A 22045-nucleotide genomic window follows, 5' to 3' on the forward strand; every position below is an offset into this window, starting at 1 on the left:
AGAATCACAGTTTGCTTTGCTTCCACTCTGTCCTCTCCCTGAATGTTCAGAGAGCACCCATTATTGGCATGTAGAGATACAATTTAAGAAAAGACTACTGTGATATTGCACAGCTTAATTAGATGAAATGTCTTTCAAAATCCCCAATTGTTTGCACTTACTGACGCTCTGTCTGGGATTAGTCTGCTTAAAGTGTCTGCGATGCTTAGCGACACCACACTCCTGAGTGTGGTCTGCACAATGGAGGAAGGCAGCGGAGCTATTCAGCACTGTTGGTGGTATGTGTGGAAGCCCACAAGGGATCCTTTCGTTCCAGGCTTTCTCCAAACAGAGAAGTCCTACACTTAAGATTAACTCTATGTGTCAACAGAAATGGAGTCTCCCTTTCTGCCTCTGCAAACCTGACGAAATACTAAAGCTTCAGAGGAAAATCTCTGTGCATCCTTGCGTCTGGGCAGTTCATGTCACCACTACAGAAAAAAGATCTTTAAATGTTTACCTTGGCCTGAATAGCTTCAGAGTACTCAGAAGGAGTTTCTCAGCAAGCCTGTGTATATTCTGTGGTGTAAATCACCTGCAGTGTATAGTCTGGACTTCAGAAATAAAGCATCAGCACCAGTATCGCTACCTCTGCAATCACCATTTACAGCATCACATAAATTAACCTGCCATTAGGTCTACGTGTTGCAGCTTAGAAGGGAAGTGAATAAAAAAAAAGAAAAGAGGCTCATCTCATCAGTGAGTTCTGTGAGGGCAGATGGAGTAGAGAGGAGAGGAGCACAGAGAAGGGGAGGAGATTCAAATGGTCAGCTTGTGAAAAGGTTGCGTGGGGCAATTAAAGGCAAGTGTGCTTTTCTGCCGACCGGAGTTCAGAGCGGGACTGAAAAAGCTCCAACTGTCCGTGCAACTTGATGCACGTTTTTCGGAGAGAGATTTTGGACTGAATGGACTCCATTTCTACTTTGTGCACTGCATATGCTCTGTGAAAGCCGGCTGCTACTGTTCCATGCTACAAAGGCGTTTTAGGCTTTGTGCTTGGATTTGGTTGATTTCAGACATAAGTATACAGACATTTTATTTTTGAGAGTGTTGCTTCATTGCCTCAGCACCTCCGGTTCGCCTCCGGGGCCTTATTCATTAGTAAGCACAATCCACTTCATCAGGTTACACGCGGCGCTGCTACGTGACTGCATTCATTCGCAGCTTTACTAAACCGGGAAAGGACGACTGGGAAATTCCGGCTCAGCATCTTTTTTCTTATTCTGAGAATTTTGGAACTTTTTTTTTTGTTGGATTGTTTCCTTTCTTCTCCTCCTCCTCCTTTTTTCTTTTCTTAATTGTGTGCATCGGAGGCCATCAACCCCCCGTCTCCCCTCGCAGACATCGCGAAATGAAACTCGGTTTTGTCATCCAGGCTGCGGTGGCGCTTTATCTGCTGCTCTCACCTGCACAGGTAGGACGTTAGACTGCATTCTGTGAAGCTTTGTGCTCAAAAAGAGGACAAGGGGTGTTTGTGTTGTTTTAATCCAAAAGTAGACTCCTCACATAAAGATTTCCACAGTCTACTCTACTATGAAAACTACAAAGTATTCCGATGATGCAACTTTCCATAATGTGCCTGTTGTTAGATAAGTTAAAAACCTGTTATATGGTGAAACGGCTGAGTCAGGAGAAGCTTATAGACGTAGTGTTAATAGTCCATTGTGCTCTGACACCTTCTCGCCGCTTTGAATGAGCGCCAACGTGCTCGCTTCATTCATAAGATGGAACGTGACAAACTGCATCACTCTGCCTGCGGAGCACATGATGCGAAGTGAGTCACTGTTATGTCGGGCGAAGCTTACTAAGCTTATAATTACAGCTGCATTATATTTGAGAGCCCAGTTTCAAAGGCATGGTTCACTCCCACCCATGTATGATGAGAGCTGTTTTTTCCAGCGTAGCAGTTATCTTTTTCCTCGTAGAAGCAGAGGTAACTGATCGTGGTGAGTTTGCGGGGTGTTCAGTCTGAGCAGTCCGCGTGTGTCAGGCAAAACTGGCAAGAAAGTTCCGAATCTTCTCCTCTGCACCCACAGCTTTTCAGCCTTGTTTTATCTCGACATTTGTCTACATCACCGTGATAACGAACAACCAGCGAGTGTGAGTGTGTGTGTGTGTGCGCAAAAACTCTCTTGAAACCTAATTTCAGGCCACTCATATCATTGTCAGGCTGACTGTAGTACAAAGCTGGTCTATTCTCTGTATTCTGGTATTGCCTTCTAATGAAAATGTGCCAGAACAGGACAGAGCCGAAACTGGAGTGAGACCCACTTTGCGCTGTAGAAACACTTGTAACAGTAGGTGCCATGGGACAGTGAGACATGTGCCAAGTAACACTCAGGATCTTGAACCCACTCAGTCTCTGATTTCTTCCAATGGTGGCTGGGAGCTGGCAGCTACGTCTGATGTCTCTCATGTTTAATGCAATGCATACTTTGCTGCCACTGCAGCCTGTTGAACACCGCAGCAGTTTCCCTTTTGCCAGGCTGCTGACCGCATATAGAAGCATTACACTCATTCCCTCAAGGTTAGAAAAAAAAAAGCTCCATGTCTCACCAGATCCTCGAGCTGGAGACTTTGCAGCTGTTGCTGAGTCGAGAGTGAGTGGGAGAGGCTTGGGATCACCACATTTCCACTAATCCTCATAATCAGCTCATGGCCTGCTCAGTCAAAATAGGAGTGACAAAATCCAGGACCCTTAACATGTAGCGGGTTAAATGGCGCGCTGCTGCCCAAAAGACTGACAGCAGATGTAAACCACACAATTCTGCAATTCAACAACATGACTGTCAGGCCCTACAAGCTGTCTATGAGGATCTGGGCTTGTTAATTCTGTGGTCCTTTGCTAACCCTTCGGTCGCCTTTCACTGCTTTATGTTGAATGATTTGCATAAAAGTTAAACATTTTTTCTCTCCTACTTTACTGCAAACATGCACAGGAAGATTTATCCATAAAGCTGTATGACGAACAAAATATTTCACAGCAGACGAACAACACTCTGGCAGATCTTTTGAGACTCCTCTGGTAGGTGTCTCCTCTGCCAGCTCCCACACTTAACTGTCAGACTGGCGTACCAAAGTGGAAAAAGCAAACATTAGCCATGTGGTTGGGAAAGCTATTTATAAATGTCTGTCTTTGTGATTTTCTTCCCATAAATATGTGCCACTAATTGATAATGATGATTTCTCATCACTGTCACAGCTGGCGTTGCCTTCAGCAGCCTTGTGACTCATGCAGTCATTCATGTCCGCTGTGAGACACGGAGTGGCCAAGAGAGGGTGGGGTTAACTCCACTTCTGCTTAATAATTCTGCTCTACTACCAGGATTTTACAGCATAGCTCACTGTTCATGTGTGTGGCAGAAACATGCAGTTAGTTAGGAAATCTTCTGTTGTTTAAAAGTGTTTGATGAAATAAGGTAGATGCATTTAGTTTTCTTCTCATCTTTGTATCAAATCGAGGTTGTAAGATTGCTTGCAACCTCTTGATTCTTGTGACCTCTTAGAGAAATTAACATCTTACTATGTTCCATCATCAGTGGTTGCATATGTCAGTAGTTTATTACCAGGTAAACCAAAGAGTGGTTTCCTCTCTTAACCACGAGGATACAGGGCAACCCCTGCTACCGCACAGCAGTCCTTTGATGTACTGTGTTTTAGCAGTAGCAGTAGTTGTTTCATCGGAGAGATGAGCCTTGGCTGCAGCTGAGTATACGGATTATGCATCTAAGCCAGTGCAGATGAAGAAGAATTGCTTTATTGGCAGTATGTATATTTTTACATACACACACTGAATTTATCTTCTGCATTTAACTCATCCTTAGTTGAACACACATGCAACACCCCGCAAATTACATGCAGTGCTCAAGGGCACATCAGCTGGCTAATTTGGGAGGAGCCTTTTCCACATGAATCACTCCACCACACCCAAATTTTTCCTCCCCATCCGGTGGGGGAATCGAACCGGTGACCTTCTGATCACAAGCCATTTCTCCAACATCTTGGCCGTGGCTAGGTATAAGGTATCACCGGCATTATGTATCAGTTATTTTTTGAGGAAACAGTACTATATTGTGATTTATCAGTAAGCAGCCTGATACAGAATTCATGTTGTGTCAATAACTAGGATTTTAAATTGTGTGTGTTAACTGTTAATTATGTGTGTGTGTTAACTAGGGTTTCAAAATGTGTGCTTTCTGTTGATACATTAAGTTGTGGTTCGTTCCTTTCAGACTGTTCTGATCTCACACATACATGGCTCTTGACAGAGGGTGGAAGCACCTGGGTTTCCCTTTGGAACAATGGTGTCCTCTTGGTCACCCTGTCACTAAGGCTATCTAATGGAGAGTATGATTTAACTGCCATCCACCGGTTATTTGTTCACATTCCTCGACAGATTCTCCTGTTCACTGTGATATTGGTACTTCCTGTGTATACATACCACACACTGTGCATGTACAGTGTGTGTGTGTATTTAAACACTGTGAATATCACTGCTGAAATCCTGCCTGTACTTCAGTCTGTAAAGTGAAAGAGCTTTGCCAAAAATCTACAGTACCTGTTGCCTCCTGCCCATTTGACGCTACCCCACCTCATTAAAAAAACAACACTGGGATGGTCTGTGTACAGTACCTCACCTGTATAGTCATAGCAATTGTGTGGATGAAAACGCTGGTGAAAGCTTGCATCAACACAGCCAAACCTGACTAACATTAGTCAGCGTTTCAACTTGAAGGTTGGAGACATGCTGCACAACTCAGGATTCATTCAGCTCTAAATTGTTATATTAAGGGAATCAGTGAAGGATGAGAATTATAAGCCTCTTTGGTATGAGATTATGAAATTCTTTGCCTGGTTTGAGATGGACTATAGAAACCAAATATAGGAAAAACTAGGCTATTTGCCCAATTCTTTTGACTTTGCAGCTAGGTTGATGGTGTCTCTGAGCAACAGAAGGCATTGAACCTGAGCTTCTGCTGAGTGTGTGTAAGGACATGACATTATACAGGTGTTTCCTTTACATCATCACCAGCAGCAAAGCGATACTTGAGTCTGACCATCTGTGTTGCACATGTGTATCAGTGTTTGGTGTGTTGTTATTCTCGTTCTTGTACAAAACTACCCAAGTGTAGATGGCATGACATCACCCTTCCAGAGAATTTTACAAGAAAAGGGTTTCTGAAATGTCCAAAACATGAACAGAAAACATCATGTGGGGGTTTCCGTTCCTCAAAATCAGAAAGAGTGACAGTTTTTGTAAAGCTGCAGCTCAGTTACCCACAATCAAACATTAAAAAGTCTCCTTTCTCTCAGACTCTATTATGCACTTTCACTTTTTTCTATTTCAGATGCCTGCATGGAGAACCATGTAGTGTTTAGTGACCTGCTGACTGATTGGGCTCTTATTTGCGCTGTTGTGGTATTTCTCTCTAGTTGTAATGTCCCTGCCCAAGGGAGGGTCACAATCGCAATCAGGAAATATGGATTTCTCCTTCCTCTTGCGGAGGAGGAGGAGCGGTGGTGCTCGGGGCAGCCGTCTACTCAGCAAGCTTTAATCTCCCATCTGGACGTAATTTACTGTGGTTTACACAGGGAGAACAGCGTTTACTGTAATAGAGACCACAATTACCACCGGTCAGTCTTATCTCAAGACCTGTGTCGTGTGTGTGTGTGTGTGTGTGTGTTTGCGGACAGGGTGCATGGTTTATACAGTGGATGTGTGTCTGTGTGTGTCTTTAGGGGGACATTTGTGCATGCATTAATGGACTTATACTGAGGAAATGGTGTTTATCTAAATCAACATTTGTATGGAGCTTTTCCACCCCCCCTCCTTCATTTGACCCTAACTCACTACAGAAGACAAAATAATAATATGCAAGGATATAATTATCCTTATCTTGAAAGGAGTCTTGGAAGGAGTTTTAGAGGAATGGTCTGACAGTTTGGGAATTTGCTTAATCGCTATCTAGTCGAGAGGAGCACAAGAAGATCGATACCACTTTCACGTGCGTAGCAAGAGTCAGCTCAGGGTTAGCTTACGTTAGCATAGAGAGTTAAATCTCGAGGAAAGCTGACCTGCAATCAATACAAAAACTTAAGTGTATAAACATAAAGGTGCAAGTGCTATTTCTTAGCCTGGTTCTGTGACTCCTTGAATTCACCGTAAGGCCAGAAAACCAGCATCCTGAAAGTAACTGCTCCTAGCCAGGAAATGATACAGCACGGAAACTCCCAGAAACCCATATTTGTCGTCCTTACTAATGGTTTTTATTTGGCTTAAACAAACAAGATATAACCTGGAAGAGCTTCAGAGGTGCTACTAGGTGGATTTTATTACCTTTGGACTGAGTCAGACTAACTGTTAACTATTAAGTTTAAAATCTACTGGCTCCACCTTCACATTGAACAGATATTAGAATGGAATTGATCTTCTCATCTAACTTTCAACAGGAGAACTAAGTTGCACTATTCCTGCTTGTGTTTCCTCACAGTTAAAATGTATTGTTAAGGCACTAGACGTATTTCAAAATCATGAGGTGGCACATCTGTTTATTTACAAAACTTTGCGGCTTTGGCTCTGAACTAACTAAAATGTGTCAGTTTTCTGTGGAATAACTCGGCTCTGTTCACCCACATAACTTAAGAAATTGTTGTGGCACTTTCACCACATGTTTTGTTGAAGTTTGTCGGTGTTTTGGCAGTTCTCTGTGATCACAAGCCCTGACCTGACCACCCTAGAGACCCAGCTGGATACTGTCAGACCTGTAATTGCACCGCTGTCACTGTAGGTTGACCCACCACATGTATACAAAACAGAACCTGGCTTTCTTATGCGGTGGTGGAGAATAGATACAGTGACCTGCAGGCCCTGCGACGCCTGAGAATTAATGTCGTGGTCATGGTGTTGATGATGTGGAATCTGGTTCTCAATAAAGGATGGGTGAAGAGGATCAGTGAGGCAGGGAGGCAGCTCTGTTTCTCACTCGTCTAGCTGTCTCTCTGTTTGTATTCACTTGTTCTGCTTTAGAGCCCGCTGTTGTGTGTGGTCTCGTGTTGACAGTCGGACCAAAACCAGGACATAGCCCTCCCCCGGCCTATATGTTTTCAGCAAGTTGAAGATACAGGTGCTTTACTGGTCTGGATTATAAGTGGGATGTTTGCCAGCTTTATTTTTTAAACTTTTTTTGTTGTTGTTGTTGTTTGCTAAACTTCCCTTCTACACGAATCCCTCAAATTACCAAACTCTGTTAAAGAGCAGATTTCAATGACAGAGTTTACCAAACTACAAGCCTGCATCTTGTCTGTTTATTCACGCTGTCACCCTCACCGAATAAGGTCAGGTTTGAAAGTATACCCTTATGGAAAGAAATGTAAATAATGGCATTGTGCTCAATCTGGCAAGGATTGCTATTTGCCAGAGTCAACAAGAACTGAAGAGGGGTTTTCTAAAACCAGAGTAATTTAAACCAAGTACAGATCATTCCTATGTTCAAAAAAGGCTATGAAATTAGTTTCATTTTCTTGTTACTATTGATCCTGTTAAATTTCTTTTCCAATTCTAATCTTCATTCAGTTGACTTAACTTGAGAGTGATCTGTGTGCAAGCTGTTGTGGTTTGTCAAAGGCGACGAAGAAGCCTTGTTAGAGGACTAAATCTTCTGCAGCTATAGCTCAGCTGTACTGGCATCAGTTCACACCTTTTATCGTGCCAGAAAATAATTGTGTGCTAACCAATGATACAGGTAATCAGATGTTATCTCAGCCAAGATGTGATCCAACAAGCCAGTCATTATTCATCAGTTGAAGAGAATGAAATTACCACCTAAATTAACATCTTTCGTGATCCTCCCCTTGGATTCAGAGCAAAGTGAAAATGTGTCACTGTGATTAGTCCTTAAAAGGCCTTTCATTCCAAACTACAAGGAAACGAAAAAGTGTGACCATTGCTGTCACTTTTGTGGAATTGAAAGGAGAAGAGAAACTCCAGGCCGAACTGGAAAAGAACCCAATTTGAATTTGATTTTCTTTACTTTGCATCTTTAAGTGGTCTCTATTTCTCTTTAGGAAACACACTTTGGAACATGCTGGCAAGTGTCCAGATCCTTCTGGCCGATAGCCAGAATACCTGCTGTTGAATCCCCCGCCCCAGCTTGACCCTTAAAGTTGAAGAGTCTTTTATGACCATTATGCTGGGTCCCCATCATGTTTTGTTTTTGAGTCCCTACACATGTTGCCCTTCCTCTGACAGATGGAGTTAAGCAAAAAGGTTAAAGATGACGCAGTTCAGCTGTGTGGGAGTGGAGAGTAATGAGGCCCGGAGCCTCTGTGGCCTGACAGCAGGAGTCCAGGGACACAACAGGTCCTCTGATCCGACCCAAAGGGTGGAGCAATCTCTCAGCTAATAGCTTATGAACTTTCACTGGAGGCTTAAGAAACATAAGACGCTGGTTTTTATAGCAGCTTTGCAATCAAGCGTGTTGAACACACTTATACTGCTGTAAATCCAGTAGATGTTTTAAGGATGCAATGTGTAAGTTTTTTTAGTTTAAAAATTATTAACAGAATGTAAAGAAATAACAGATTTAATGTTATGTAAAAAAGACATCTGTATTTTCTTGCATATCTACTGAAGTTAGCATGCTAACAAGCTAGCCCTGGCCTATCTTGTCTTGTAATACCGCTTTGTACCTCAAGAGGCAATGGTCCTACAATAGAGCTCAGGCCTCAGGAGGTTGGCACTGACTAATGAGCAGACCTCCCTCTCGCTCATCTCGCGCTCTCCTGTTACCGACGTATCTCCGTCATTTCCAGTCAAAGTCCTGGCTGGAGCTGCTGCACATCACCTTGCTGGTGTATTGCCTGTCATCAAACTGGCATTTCTTGTTCTCTGGGATTGTGTTCAACTCAGCCTTGCTGTGTTCATTGGGAGGCTGCTGAGCTCCCATCCATTGCCCACTTGCCTGCCTCCAGTTCTGGTGCCCACTCCATTCCCTTGGCTTCTCCAGAGAAGTTCTCTGGCACAAAAGATTAAAATCATCAATGACAATCTTGAAGTAGTTCACTAAATTAAAAGTGCCAAATCCCAGTTACAGTAAATCTCAACTTCAGCATTTTCCTGCCTTTCTCAGTTCCATATAATAAATTAGAAACTCATGATTTAATTTCAGAGTAATGAGCAACATTAATGTACCACTTAAGGCATTTTTCATTTTTACGACAAAAAAATGGTTACGTAAAAATGTTACATAAAATGGATGTTTTGATTATGACAGTAATTGTTAGTTGCAGATCTGCAGTATGCCAACTTTGGCAGAGATCAATTATACTTCTCTGAGCTGCCCACTTTTTAATTCCAGTATTAGATCACTAACCCATCTCTTTTATTTACTCTGGCATCCACACTTGCACTAGCTGCAATTGTATTTCTTTCTGCACATGATTTGGGGGCAGTTTTCTGTGCATTTCTCTAGCCATCAATACTTAATCTACTATTGACAGCTATGTATGTTGTGTTAGATTGTGCAAAACTATATGCAGTAGATGACCTGGATGAATGAGAATATTCACAGGCCTATATGCAGTAGAGATTTTTTTCTTTTGTGTGATATTGTTATTGGTGTTGTTGCAGAGGACAGAGTCAAGGTATTCCATCATTAGCCAAGAGTAAAGAAATTTGCAGGAAGGTCAAGTCAAGTTTGTATAGCCTTTAGTCACAGTCAGTCACAAAGGTCTTAACACCCACATTATGAAAGCAATAAACGAAAATGACGCATTGCAATCTTAGACCTTCAGTGGGACAAGTGAAAACTCCCTGAAAAGGTCATCAAGGATTGAAATGAGAGAAACTTTGAGAGGACTACTTAGAAAGCAATCCTACCTCTGGGATTTATTAGACAAGTTTATACACAATTTACTGATGTTGAAGCGATTCTCTCTTTTCCAGCTGAGCTGAATTACGGTACCTCCTAGTCATCATTAATCACTCAGTAATGCTGTAAGTGCACAAGGAGCAAGCAATGGCTACGTGAGGATCTTCATGTAGCCCTTTACAATCTGGCAGCTTTTACAGGCATCTCACTCTTCTGTTCTGAGCCACAAGAGGTGCCAAAGATGCTTCCTCGCTTCCTCATGTCAAGGCTTAACCCATGACCGAGGTCAGAAAATCCTCCCCACCTCACCACATTTCTGAACCACATTTTAGACCAGAGCCTAAAAGACCTTGTGATGTGTAGAAGCCTCATCAACACCCATAGACAAGAGGAGAGGGAGAGAGAGAAGATCATATGCCATTTAACACTACAAAAGGATTTATTTGCTACGCCTGGCATTGCAAGAGAGGATAAGAAGTAATCAGTGCCCCAGAGAGTGAAAGTGACTTTTAACAATAACTTTAACCGAACTGTGACTCTTCCAGCCTGGTCATGAAGCAGATCCTGCTCATGGAGTTTATATCCTGTGGTTGGTATGTTATAAAGGGTTAGGGTTAGAGTTGACACAGTTAAATGAACGCCTCTCTATAGAACCACTCCTCTGTCAAGAGGAACAGCTGTGCATTTTGGCCACAGAAACCAGTCACTCTGGAAAGAAAGTGAGATGCCTGCACAGATCTCCATAGCACAGGGAGGACTGAACCCAAGTGGCTGACTGGAAGCACTTCTGTATCTATTGATATCTGTCATACAGGACATTCTGTTGCGGACAAGACAGCTCTGTCCACAAATACACAGACATGCCTGCCACTTATCTCAGTGATAGTTTTACGGGAACCTCTGATATGTTTGTGTGAGCGTGGATGCATCATCATCATCAAAGCAGGACATTCCTCTTTAATCACATTCCTTGGAAAAAAAACAACAGCAGTGTAGCACTGTGCTGATCGTCATCTTCACTTTTGGTTGGTAACAGAAAGTAAATACTTAACAGCGGACAGATGGTGTGAAAAACAAGTCGTTATAGTCATCATTTGGGAAAGTCCTTGTCTGTCTGTTTGCTATTATATAACAACTTTTACTCCAACTCTTCCAGCTAATCTCACTATCAGTGTCACAGCACAAATGTCATCAGGTGTGTGTGTGCTTCATAAAACTCTAATGTAACACCAGCGACAAGGAGAGATTGTGGAGGCAGGTCGTCTGCTGCCGGTCTGGCTCGCTTGCCGGAGGGTATTTTATCAAATGTAGATTTCCCTTCCTGAGATGGAGTCAAACAGAGGTTTTGTGTTTTCCCGAGGCGAATGAGAAATGCACTCTGTTTATCATGGGATGATGGGAAAAATCAAGACGGAGGGGGAAACCATCAATGGGAAAATAAATAGAGAGCTGAATCTTACACCACAGGAAACAGGTTTTGAACCTAAACAGTTGGGCACACAAAGGAATGGAGACATATATGAGAGACTGGATCTGCTGCTGGTCAGGAAGACTTTGGACAAAAAAAAAAGGTGTGATCATCCTCTTCATTTTAGTGTAGTTCCAGCTGTCACCACTGGAGGATAAAGATGTTTGAGTGTTTCATGTTGATAAAACTGTCGGCTTATGAGGCTTTTAAGAACGGGATATTTTATTTTGTTTCATGTTCAAGCTTGAAAGCTGTGTTCTAAGGTAGTGGGAGGTGCAATGTAATTTTGTCTACCTACATGTATGTGTATATATGCCGTTTAATTTGGATGCTTAGATACAAGTAGGAAGATGAAGGTTTTTACACTACGTTATGTAGTCACAGCAAACAACGAGGAATAATCATTAATTAATTATTTTTTTCTGTTTTGCAGAGTCTTCCCTTGTCAGACATAAACAGTACAACTGAAGGTAAGAACCTCTCCTTATTTTTACCTCTTCTGTGTTGGGCACATTTGACTTTGTAAAAAATAGTTTCAACTATTTTGTCTAACCATATTTTTGCAGTGTTGGTGGCGGAGACTGATCCAAGTCTGATGCAAGCCAAATGAATGGGTGCCAACCCTGAAAAAATACCTGTGTATTCATTCATATCATATTTGTCACGCACAATTGAGAAATATAAATTACCAAGCTCTTTAAACTTGCATAAGTTCTTGAATCTTGCATGTCTGTTCAATGAGTTTGATCTGAATGTAGAGAAGAGCAGGACGTGTTTGGACTAGCCAGGATTACTCAACTGCTTACCTTTCCTACTCATATCCTCTTTCTCCCTCACATCACTGTAAATTATTGCCACTAAAGGAGAATTAAACTGAATGCTAAAGACTTGTAGAACTTACAGCCAGGGGATTACACAAAAAGTAAGAGAAAAGGCCAGATGAGCAGCAGACACACGGTCAGCTCAAGGAGCTGCAACTGACCAGTGAACTGGCCCTTTGCGCTGTTTAACATTAGAGTTCATGGCCTCATCTCCCTACTGTAGATGCTTCCCCAGCTATCTCCTCCCAGCCTGTCTGCTTTTATAAACAGCTGTTGTGCTGTGAGGCTCCATTCGGTGACCCCCGGGGGTCACTGCAGTCCCAGAGGTACCCACAGGGCAGCTCAGCTTTAGCTCCGGCAGGGTTCTGTTCATGGCCATGTTTCCAGTGTTTGTTTTTTTCTTCCTTTCTCTGTTTGTTCGGCCATAGTCGTCCCTGTTCTGCCCCCACAGACTGTTCAACTGGAACACTTTCACACATAACCCCCACAGGAAAGCGTACTGTATATTAAATAAACATTTTTACTTCAAAATGAAAACAGGATACACACTAACGTATCGCAAATGGTTGTATGTTTCTGTGTAAATAGTATAAGGTTGCCATTACTAGATAATTGAGGTAATTACTTGTCCTGTTTGTGTATGACAGTATCATTAATAGTGCAGTCTGATTTAAGTAAGATGCAAGATTCCTCATAAAAAGGACAAGTTACAACAAGGTGGCTTGTTTGTAACTGTGAAGTGGCCCACACTCAGCCTCGCACTGTCATTCACAGTGCTGATGTTCCAAGAAGTGTGGGGTCGCAGCTTCTGCCGGACCATCGAGAAGCTGGTAGAAGTGGTGCACGAGTACCCAACGGAGGTGGAGCACATCTACAGCCCCTCCTGTGTGCCGCTGGTGAGGTGTGCAGGTTGTTGTGGGGACGAAAATCTTGAGTGCCATCCCACCCAAACCACAAACGTCACCATGCAGGTAGGTAGGACAAGGACATTGTGCAATGTAGCTGGGGTTGGTCACATCGGAGAAACCACCAAGAACAAGCCAGATTTCTAAAGTATCGAGCTGAAAAAAAACGTGATCGCGTATTACCTGACTACACTGACTGCGCCATAGCTGAGAGATATCTGTGGGCGACGACTTCACTGCGATATAAACTGTAAGCGCAATGTTGTATGTAACTACCTTGTGTCTCAGTCACATGTATCTGAGATTATTATAATAAATGTTAATGGATGGTGTTAGTAATTGCAGCTGTCGAGCTAGAATGTTAGTATTTGGTAATTTTGGCTGCACTTTCTCACAGTTACGTAACTAGCTTGTTAACAGCTTGAGGATTGTAACCGCCTACTGTTGTGAAAGATGAGGATTGTAATGAGGGCACAGGCAGAGTGCACACAGATAGGCAGGTACGTAGGTAGAGGGAGGTAAAGTGATTACAGGCCAACCATTGGATTTTTTTTTGGTCAGAGCATTTGATTTGACATCAAGAGATATTCTAATATATATTCTAAATATATCAACCCTAGTTTTAATTTGTGTGATCCGTTTTGTGTAAAGGTAGTTGCTTCTATTGACAATGTTAACTCGCTTTATCCCTCAGCTGTTGAAAATCAGGCCATCAGAGCCGGGTCAAGAATATGTTGAGATGACTTTTGTGGAGCACCAGACATGTGAATGTAGGTAAGAAAACAAGTCATAATTTGTGACATGATATGTGCACAAGGGTGCAAATGCAAACCCTGTCTCATTTACAATTACATTTTCAAACGTCTGGTTTACGACAGCAAAGTAATGCCACCTGTGCAGTTACTTTTTATCAACATATTAAAGAAACTTTTCTATTAAATGTATCTGACACAAAAATGTTCACAAAATGTCCACATTGAACATATTAGAAAAAATGCCACTGACAATATATTTTGTTTTCCTACATTACCCACTCATACCACGTAAAGCATGATTGATGTTGTTTATGGTTAGGTTTGAGCAACAAAAGCCTTTTGGTTAGGGAGGTTACTTTAAACTGAAAATCACAATCTTTTCCTGACTTTACAGAATGTGCTTTTGTTTATTAAACCTAACCACAAGACAGAACTCCAGTCTGTTCTCCATCCACCTCGACCTCATTCTCTAGCCATCATCCACCATCATGTTTCCATCAGAATCTGATTGGCAAAACAAATTAGTACGATATGAGCATAATTTCTAACAGACAGGGTTATTTACAATGACTATCAGCTAGCATTGCACTTGCACGTTTGTTCTAATCCATTTCAACATTTCTTCCTCAGAATCAGGAAACTAACTGGGAAGGTTGAAAGGTAAGAACATGACAGTCTTGTGGACAAGATTAATAATTTTCCATCTCAAAGAATGGAGTCTTATTGGTAATTCTGTTCTTCCTCTTGTAGGAGAAGGCAAAGAGGAAGAGGAAGAAAGAGAAAGGAGAGACAGAAAACAAAAGAATGTGACAGGTGATGCTGCAGTCTTGGGAGACAGAATTTGTATACCATCCACCTATCAATAATTAGCATTAAACATGCATTATTCTTTGTGTGTATTTCAGGTGCCAGATCCCTCGCAGGTAACTGCAGTGGCGACCCAATCCCCTGTTGCAGTGTGGCTCACTATTTATTTCCAACCCAGCGACAGCATCAAGAGTCTCCTCCATTCATCTACCAATACTGTGTGTGCAGCCAGAGACTCAAACAGCTGGGGTGTTTTGCTGCCGTACCCTCCTGCTGATGGGCACAGCATTTGTGATGACGAGCTTCAACAGGAAGTGTGTTTTGATTGGTGGAAACTGCTGTTACACACCTGACGCAATGGACACGCCTGGGAGCCAGTGCAATTTAAAACCAAACAGACCAATTTCTTCTCTTTTATATTAGTTATTACTGTATCAGTCATTGTAATTTGGTCATTTCCTTGGTATTTAAATGTGGTTACACTTGTTTAAAATCTATATTTATTGATACAGCTGAATATACTGTATTTGGACTAGCAACCTTTTAAAAGTTTGTCATCCTTTGTTCAAACATTATCGAAGAAGCCTTGACTTGTCATAGCAGCATGTTTGATTGAATGCACAGCTGCTTTGAACATGCAATAATGAAATGTCTCCCTCTAGTGTTTATGGAAAACAATGTTCAAAACTGCTCTAAAGGAAAAGTGTTTTTTGTCTGTCATTTATACGCTGAAGATTCGAGAAAGGACAGTGTTGGCAGTCACATCATCAGCTTAATGGAATCTTCTACCTGTCAGTTATGAAAGCAGTATATTAAGTGTTTTACTTTCAATCCAGACCTAATTAAGAGCAATCAGAGAAGTTCATGTCCGTAGACGATTGTGTTTAAATAAATAACTGATATATCAAATTGTCAGAAATCTAAATTGTTCTTTGGAATCTATCTCTACTTCTCTATTGATGTGCAAAGTCGGATTTATGAATGAATACGGAATCTAGTTGGAGCTTAATCCATTCTGAGAAAGGGATCGGATGAAAAGGCAAACGCCTTCCTAGTGGCTACAGCTCTGGATAACTAGGCCTGCTTGAAGCAGTGTTCTAATAATACACAATCAGTTTATTTCAAAGCACACCAGGAAGTGTGTAGTCTGCTGCAGGGCCAACGTGACAGGCCCAGTAGGAATGGTGCAGATCAATACTGTAGTAAACAGTACACTCAAACACTGCTCATTTAGTATTGATGCGCATTAAAGAGCATCAATTCCAATGATTGTTTTCTTTTGTTTTAATGTGATTGCAAAGTTCTCAAAAAATATGAAAGCATTTAAGTGCTTTTTGCTGTTAAACAGTGCATCTTTGTGGCCACCCAGATGACACAAGACCCCCCCATAAGCCCACAGTACAAGTGTCTCCCTTTGTTTTTGGAAACACTGCAGTAAGGAAGGGATCAATCGAAGTAGTTAAGTAAAATGTTTTTTTTTTTTTCATGTACAACACAAAGAAAATCTATGAAAATGTACAAAGTAACATTTCTACTGTGCTAGTATTTTTATTTCATTTAAATATTTATTTTGTAATTAAATTGTTATGGTTGTCAGCTCCTCTTGTGTGATTTCTTTCATTAAATACAGACTCTCAGTGTTGTTAAAATGCTAAAACAACTGCCGCACACGTAGCAAAAACAAACTCATCTTTCCCCATAATCCTCAGTATATCCACTTATTAGAGCCCTTGGTAGTGTCTTCCTCAAATTACACCCTTGGAAACGAAGACACAGACAGCCATTGTTATAAAAAATAACTGGGATGGTCTTTTGTGAACATTCCCGTGCAATTGTAGAGTGTGAGGTTGTTTGTTGTAGAGGAGATGAGAAGATGAGTGATAGGAAAAATCAGGTAATTCCAGCAGATGGCAGTAATGCACCGCTAAGGATGCCAGCTAACGTTACCATTGAGTATCTCAGAAGAAATAGAAGAAGCTAGCTAGCGCAGAACCGAGTGCAGCTACAGGAAAATTATAACCTTTGATGCCACTATAAACGGACATTTGTTTTCAAGCAAGGGGCGCATTGGTAAGATTATTTAAAAAAAACAAGCAAACAATGCTATTTATCCAAATGGCTTAACTATAGTCTTTGTGATGAACTGGTTGCCAAGCTGAGCTAACATCACCTAGCCAGCTAAGCTAACAGCGCAGGGCAGGGCAGTAAACAGTGAACAAGACTGCCGCGGATACAAACAACAGCTAATGTTCCACTGCGCTCCGTACTAAGATTTTGTGACTTGCAGCAGCGAGGATGTCTAAATAAGTTAACGTTAACCCGTGTGTGGCACTTGGCTGCAGTTGGATAACAGTTAGCGCTGGAAGAGTTGCGCTTGTAAACAACGACGATGCTAGGTTAGCTAAGTTATGAACACCGGACATGTCAGATACTTTGGTTTTGGTTTTCTTATTGTTTGCCTTGACATCTTTTCTTAGTTAACATACTTTGATCAACGATGAACTAAAAGAAGCTCTTTATGTTACAGTATCTCCGTAATCAGACTGTCTGTGTGAGAGTGAAGGCCACTTCAACGTCAAGCTCAGTTCAATAGAAACAACTTATACAATAATGTACTCTAATATTACGTTGTTGGTCTTTTGACCCGTCCATTGTCCTCTCCATACACAGCAGCGTCCTATTTGTGGTGGTTTTGCAGCAGCTTTTCTCCTTATATTTGGTCTATAAGACATTTCAGTACAGCGATGTTCACGATCCTACAGGCTTATAACTTACAGCGCAGTTTAGCACTTTATTAGCACTCTTTAATAAGTGAAGTGAAGTATTTATAGCAGGATTGTTGTATCGCATTGCATCATATGAAACTGTTTTTTCTCATTTTCTGGCCCCAGTGTAGATTGATCAGTGAGATGGCACTGGCCTACTGACCCATTAGCACTAACCTGTCTATCAATAATTCATATAAGCTGAAATTAAATTGTGGTTTTATTTGTGAAATACCCCACGACCATATGAGCTGAAATATGCGAAACACTAAAACAGCAGAGAAAGGTGAAAAAGAACTAAGCACAATGTAAATAAGGTACAAGCAACTTCATGGTTACAAGTTCATTCTTTCTGTTTCTCAAAACTGTTCTGATCTTGTCTGTTATCTTTCACCTTAAGTATGCTCAATGGAGGTGTTTTTTTTTTTAAAGCCAGTATCAGTATGCCATAATTACCTGCTTCTCATGGCCCATACCAATAAGATAATAATAAAATAATAATAAAAAAAAATAATTTCACATTTTTGTATTTTAGAATCAAGTTCATAACCTTATGGATACCTGAGGGTAATAAATAATGAGATTTGGTGAGCAAAAGTGGATTATTTAATGTTCCATAGCTACAATAAGATTTATGGTCTTAAATAAACTTTCTCTCTCTTTCCTAAGTCTTGTGGAATATGTGTTGCAAATTACAGTGATGTTGTCTTCCTCTAAAAGAGTAGAAATGTTCACGATGTTTGCCCAGGTGCAGCAGTTCAGTGTCATGAGCGTGACAACAGCACGTCACCTTTGTTTTTCCTGCTTCTGTGTTTTTACTGGCAGATCACATGCCAACTTAAAAGGTGTATACCACCGCCTACCATACTTGAATGCGTACATGCTGAATTTGAATGTATTATCAGCTCTGTTTATCAGTGAACATTTTATTATAAATAGATAAATTATCAGGCCATTATATACCATGTATCCCTTCATTAAAATCTAAACTCTCCATTTTTCTAGAAGAGACCAGCATGAGCGGTTTTAGTAGACCCAACAGACACAGGACACCGACATTCACCAGGGCAACACACCTTGGAGCATCCAAGCCTGACCTGGAGAGAGATTCGGGCTTTTCAGGTTTGATTGAATTATGTTAAGTTTTGTGTTTTATCGGAATGTTTTTTTAAATTATTTTAGTATGGCATGTGCTGTGAACACTGTTGTGTACCTGCATATAATTAGCAATATGTCATAAGAAAATTGTGACAATCAAGTCATTAACAAGGTCAGCCCTAATCGAATCTAGACATCTAGGTCACATTTTCAATGTAGGTTGTCCTCTATTGGCTCAGTCTTTCTCAACATGTTTATTTACACTATGAAGGCTGACCTGAATATAGTTTAACCCACCTCATTGGGCTGATGGTATCCATTTTCAGACACATAAGCTACATCTGCCACTGTTTTTGTAGCACTAACATTCTGCATCTGATAGACAATAGCAAAGTAAATATGTTGGGATGAGACCCATATGCTTGGCTTCCCCTCCTCAGATGCAAGCTCTGAGTACCTCAGCACAGTCGATCTGACTGATTCTGAAGATGCAGGACGGAATGGGTCGATAGTCAGGACGGTCCAGGACATGACTGGTCAGCAGGTGGCTGTGATGGGAGGCGCATACGCTGGACTAGCTCCAATGATCATCATGAATAACTTTGTCTTAAAGCAGGTGAAGCTTCCTCATTACCTTTGAGCTGTTTTGTCTCTAAACTCTGACTTTTTTTTTTTTTTTTTTTGAATCACTGGTGATAGTCATGGCTGAAGGGATTATGTTTTGTAGTTGTTCTTGTGAATGCGATGTCTCAGGAACAACTTGAGGGAATTTCTTCACATTCAGCACGAACATCCACTTGGACTCAAGGTCGAGGGCAGATTGTGACCATATTTCAGGTTTAGTCAGATATCGAATTGGTGACAGATGGACGGATGTATATTGCAACTTGTCTGGTGCACAGACAACTGAAAAGCAGTATTTATTTATTTATTTATTTATTGTTTTCTGGTCTGCTAGTCCAGGTTTCTGTTGTCAATTCATGGTAGAATGACTTGCAAGCTGATGTAGCATAAAGATAAAGTTTGACTGTTTCTCTCATGAATAATACATATATTGTACTGTTTTGAATGTCTGTTCAGTTTGTGTATTTAATAAGCTCCCGTGATGTTAAAGCTTTGTTTCTTTGTCTCCAGCCATCCCTTATGGCTCCAGCAGAAAAACAGCTGACCTTTCCTTCACCCTTGGAAGTGATGCCTCAGTCACAGGTTGTACTTCTCCAACCCATGGTATCAAATGGCAATAGCAGCTCACCAAAGGCTGGTTCTGAAAATATCCAACATTCAAAAAGCTACATGCCCATCCTCAAGTCATATCCCAGAATTGCCCCACATCCCTCCAAGAGAGTGGGATCTTCCAGGATGAGGGTGAGTTCAGCTTCAATACATGACCAGCGACAAAGAAGGCATCACCGCGGACACAGGCTCGACAGCTCCCCGAGCCCGCAGCTACCACTACTGACCACAGTCAAACCCATCTCCAACTTTGAAGCAGTAAACAACCAGTCACAGGCGAGTGAGAGTCAGGAGGAGCTCAGTGACATTTCCCTCTCCCTGCTGGCGGGGACCAGCTCCCTGCCCCCCTACACAGATGATTTCAGGACAGACATTGACAGTGACAGGATGCAAGATGACAAATACCAGGGTCCCTCGTCAGTGGACAGTGACAAACTGAAGCGTTTCAGCAATACCTACAACATTCTCAACAAGTCTGGCTTGCTGGGCATCACCATGCGCACAAAGCAGCTGATCAAGGAGAATAAGCGCACCCAAGGCCAGCTGCAGCAGCTGCGGGAGCAAACAGCTCTGCTGCTGGAGGCTCTGAGCAGCGGAGACCCGCAGCTCTGGTCTGCACTGCAGCTCTCTCTGCAGCACACAGACAAGGAGCAATGGGGGGCTAAAACGCGGAAAGTCCTGGAGTAATATATTGATGGACATGACCAGCAGGTCTCAATCAGAGGTTCACACAATGATTTATTGAATGTGAAAATTCAGATCTTTACAGTAAAACTTTCTATGTTTGAAATAGTCATTGCACCATCTAGCATTACAACTAAACACTCTATAACTTAGAACTAAACTAGGTATTCCTGTTGTAAGTAATGAACAACTTAAATTTGCAGCTTAACCAGCCCAAAACATTCAGACCTGCTGGTCTAATAAGAAGCTGAAGCACTACACCCTAATACGAAGTGGGAGTTAAGAAGCATGCTAACCTTTCAAACCCATGCCTATAATGAATTTTCTTGCCTCTCCTGCTTCAAAATGGCAAGTATCACTTGCAATAGGGCTATGACTTCTATATATTGAACTTGTAATTGCATAAAACGCATGCCTTACCTCACATGTAAGGACACACAAGGTTAATTCCGTGTATTGAATATGATGGCTTTACAGAAAATACAAGCATCATTTTTACATTTTTAAATTTAATGGGAAGCATGTTGAATCACTTGGGCAATAGCTTGTCCATGTTTTAATTAAACTGGATGAATCCTTTTTGAGGAGGTGTATATAGTTACAGCTTGTGTTCTCAAATGACAGCTGGGTAGCTCACAGTGAGAGTCAGAGGGATGGCAAAACCATTGTTTTTTTTTCTTTTAAATATTTTTAGTGTCATTATTATTTATTTATATTATGTTTCTGACCAACACTACAGCTGTGTGAATAACACGTTTGCCAATTCACTGGTAAAGCAAGCTTTTTATTTTTTTTTTGTCAGAAGACTCCTTTAAGAACTTTGTAGGATTTTGCGAAAGCATAAACTGTAGCAAGTGAAGTGTTGTAGCCATGCATTATTTTTCTGACTTTGTGTATGTTGCTGCCATGTTCATTCCTGCTGCTCAAGCTTTGTGTGATGTGTATTAATAGAGACTTCAAAGCTAAATAGTTTGATATTACAGACTCTTGCACTTTAGTTATAAGGTTACTGACAACATTTTTAGACAAAAGTTATGACTTGTATTCATAAATGAGCATTCTGTCTCGATAAAAACAATGTGAATATATCTATTTATCTTTATGCCTGTGCCTTTTTAAATATGTTCATGTTTGTACTTCATATCAGTGCTGTGAGCTTAGATTGTGAGCTTCACATGGAAGAAAGTTGAATGTACTTAAAATTCTCCAAAGAAATAATATTCTTCTTTGAATTGGAACAAATCATGCCCTGCTCAGACAAAACACCCAGAGCTGCTGCCAAAAGACGAGCATGAAGAGTACTGAAGTTAAGCCATAAATGGTTCTCTTTTAAATATAATTTTGAAATAAACTGTTGTGTTAATTATTTGAGCAGCAATACAGTACTGCTCCGGTAGCAGTGAAACTCAAAACGGTCAAGTCAGTCTTAGTTTTAAAAGGGCAAAAGGAAGGTTACAAAAATTATTTAAAGATTACTTTTTAATCATGGCTTTTTTTCTTGTTATTGTGAAATGTGCTTTCTGTATCGTCATTTTGACTAATAATGAACTATCATAAAACTCTTTGAAGATTATTTTCTTTCAGTCATTTATTTCACGCTT

The 22045-nt window shown here is 41.1% G+C and overlaps 2 protein-coding genes across 4 annotated transcripts; both read left to right on the forward strand.

The window, feature by feature from the left end:
• Nucleotides 1-745: 745 nt before the first annotated feature.
• pgfb (placental growth factor b) lies at nucleotides 746-16267 on the forward strand. The gene is made up of 7 exons (XM_046413509.1): nucleotides 746-1453; nucleotides 11810-11846; nucleotides 12972-13168; nucleotides 13797-13876; nucleotides 14488-14517; nucleotides 14608-14670; nucleotides 14763-16267. The coding sequence occupies exons 1-7, from the start codon at nucleotides 1391-1393 to the stop codon at nucleotides 14782-14784; spliced, it is 492 nt and encodes a 163-aa protein (XP_046269465.1). The 5' UTR covers nucleotides 746-1390; the 3' UTR covers nucleotides 14785-16267.
• Nucleotides 16268-16546: 279 nt separating this feature from the next.
• On the forward strand, nucleotides 16547-22014 carry cipca (CLOCK-interacting pacemaker a). 3 transcript variants are annotated; one of them, XM_046413534.1, is made up of 5 exons: nucleotides 16547-16734; nucleotides 18178-18274; nucleotides 18435-18551; nucleotides 18968-19143; nucleotides 19662-22014. In XM_046413534.1, the coding sequence occupies exons 2-5, from the start codon at nucleotides 18196-18198 to the stop codon at nucleotides 20445-20447; spliced, it is 1158 nt and encodes a 385-aa protein (XP_046269490.1). In that variant the 5' UTR covers nucleotides 16547-16734; nucleotides 18178-18195; the 3' UTR covers nucleotides 20448-22014. The 3 variants fall into 3 exon arrangements, with proteins under 3 accessions (XP_046269490.1, XP_046269492.1, XP_046269491.1); XM_046413536.1 differs by lacking the exon at nucleotides 18178-18274 and having other exon boundaries at nucleotides 16548-16734; nucleotides 18438-18551; XM_046413535.1 differs by lacking the exon at nucleotides 18178-18274 and having other exon boundaries at nucleotides 16551-16734.
• The last annotated feature ends 31 nt before the right edge of the window (nucleotides 22015-22045 follow it).

The sequence above is a fragment of the Scatophagus argus genome, chromosome 15, assembly GCF_020382885.2.
Source record: "Scatophagus argus isolate fScaArg1 chromosome 15, fScaArg1.pri, whole genome shotgun sequence".
NCBI lineage: Eukaryota > Metazoa > Chordata > Actinopteri > Scatophagidae > Scatophagus > Scatophagus argus.

Coding starts and splice junctions, on each gene's coding strand:
- pgfb (XM_046413509.1), top strand. CDS start 1,391: ATGAAACTCGGTTTTGTCATCCAGGCTGCGGTGGCGCTTTATCTGCTG. Junction 14,518..14,607: donor CTAACTGGGAAGGTTGAAAG/GTAAGAACATGA, acceptor TTCCTCTTGTAG/GAGAAGGCAAAGAGGAAGAG. Junction 14,671..14,762: donor AAAACAAAAGAATGTGACAG/GTGATGCTGCAG, acceptor TGTGTATTTCAG/GTGCCAGATCCCTCGCAGGT.
- cipca (XM_046413534.1), top strand. CDS start 18,196: ATGAGCGTGACAACAGCACGTCACCTTTGTTTTTCCTGCTTCTGTGTT. Junction 18,275..18,434: donor ATCACATGCCAACTTAAAAG/GTGTATACCACC, acceptor CCATTTTTCTAG/AAGAGACCAGCATGAGCGGT. Junction 19,144..19,661: donor ATAACTTTGTCTTAAAGCAG/GTGAAGCTTCCT, acceptor CTTTGTCTCCAG/CCATCCCTTATGGCTCCAGC.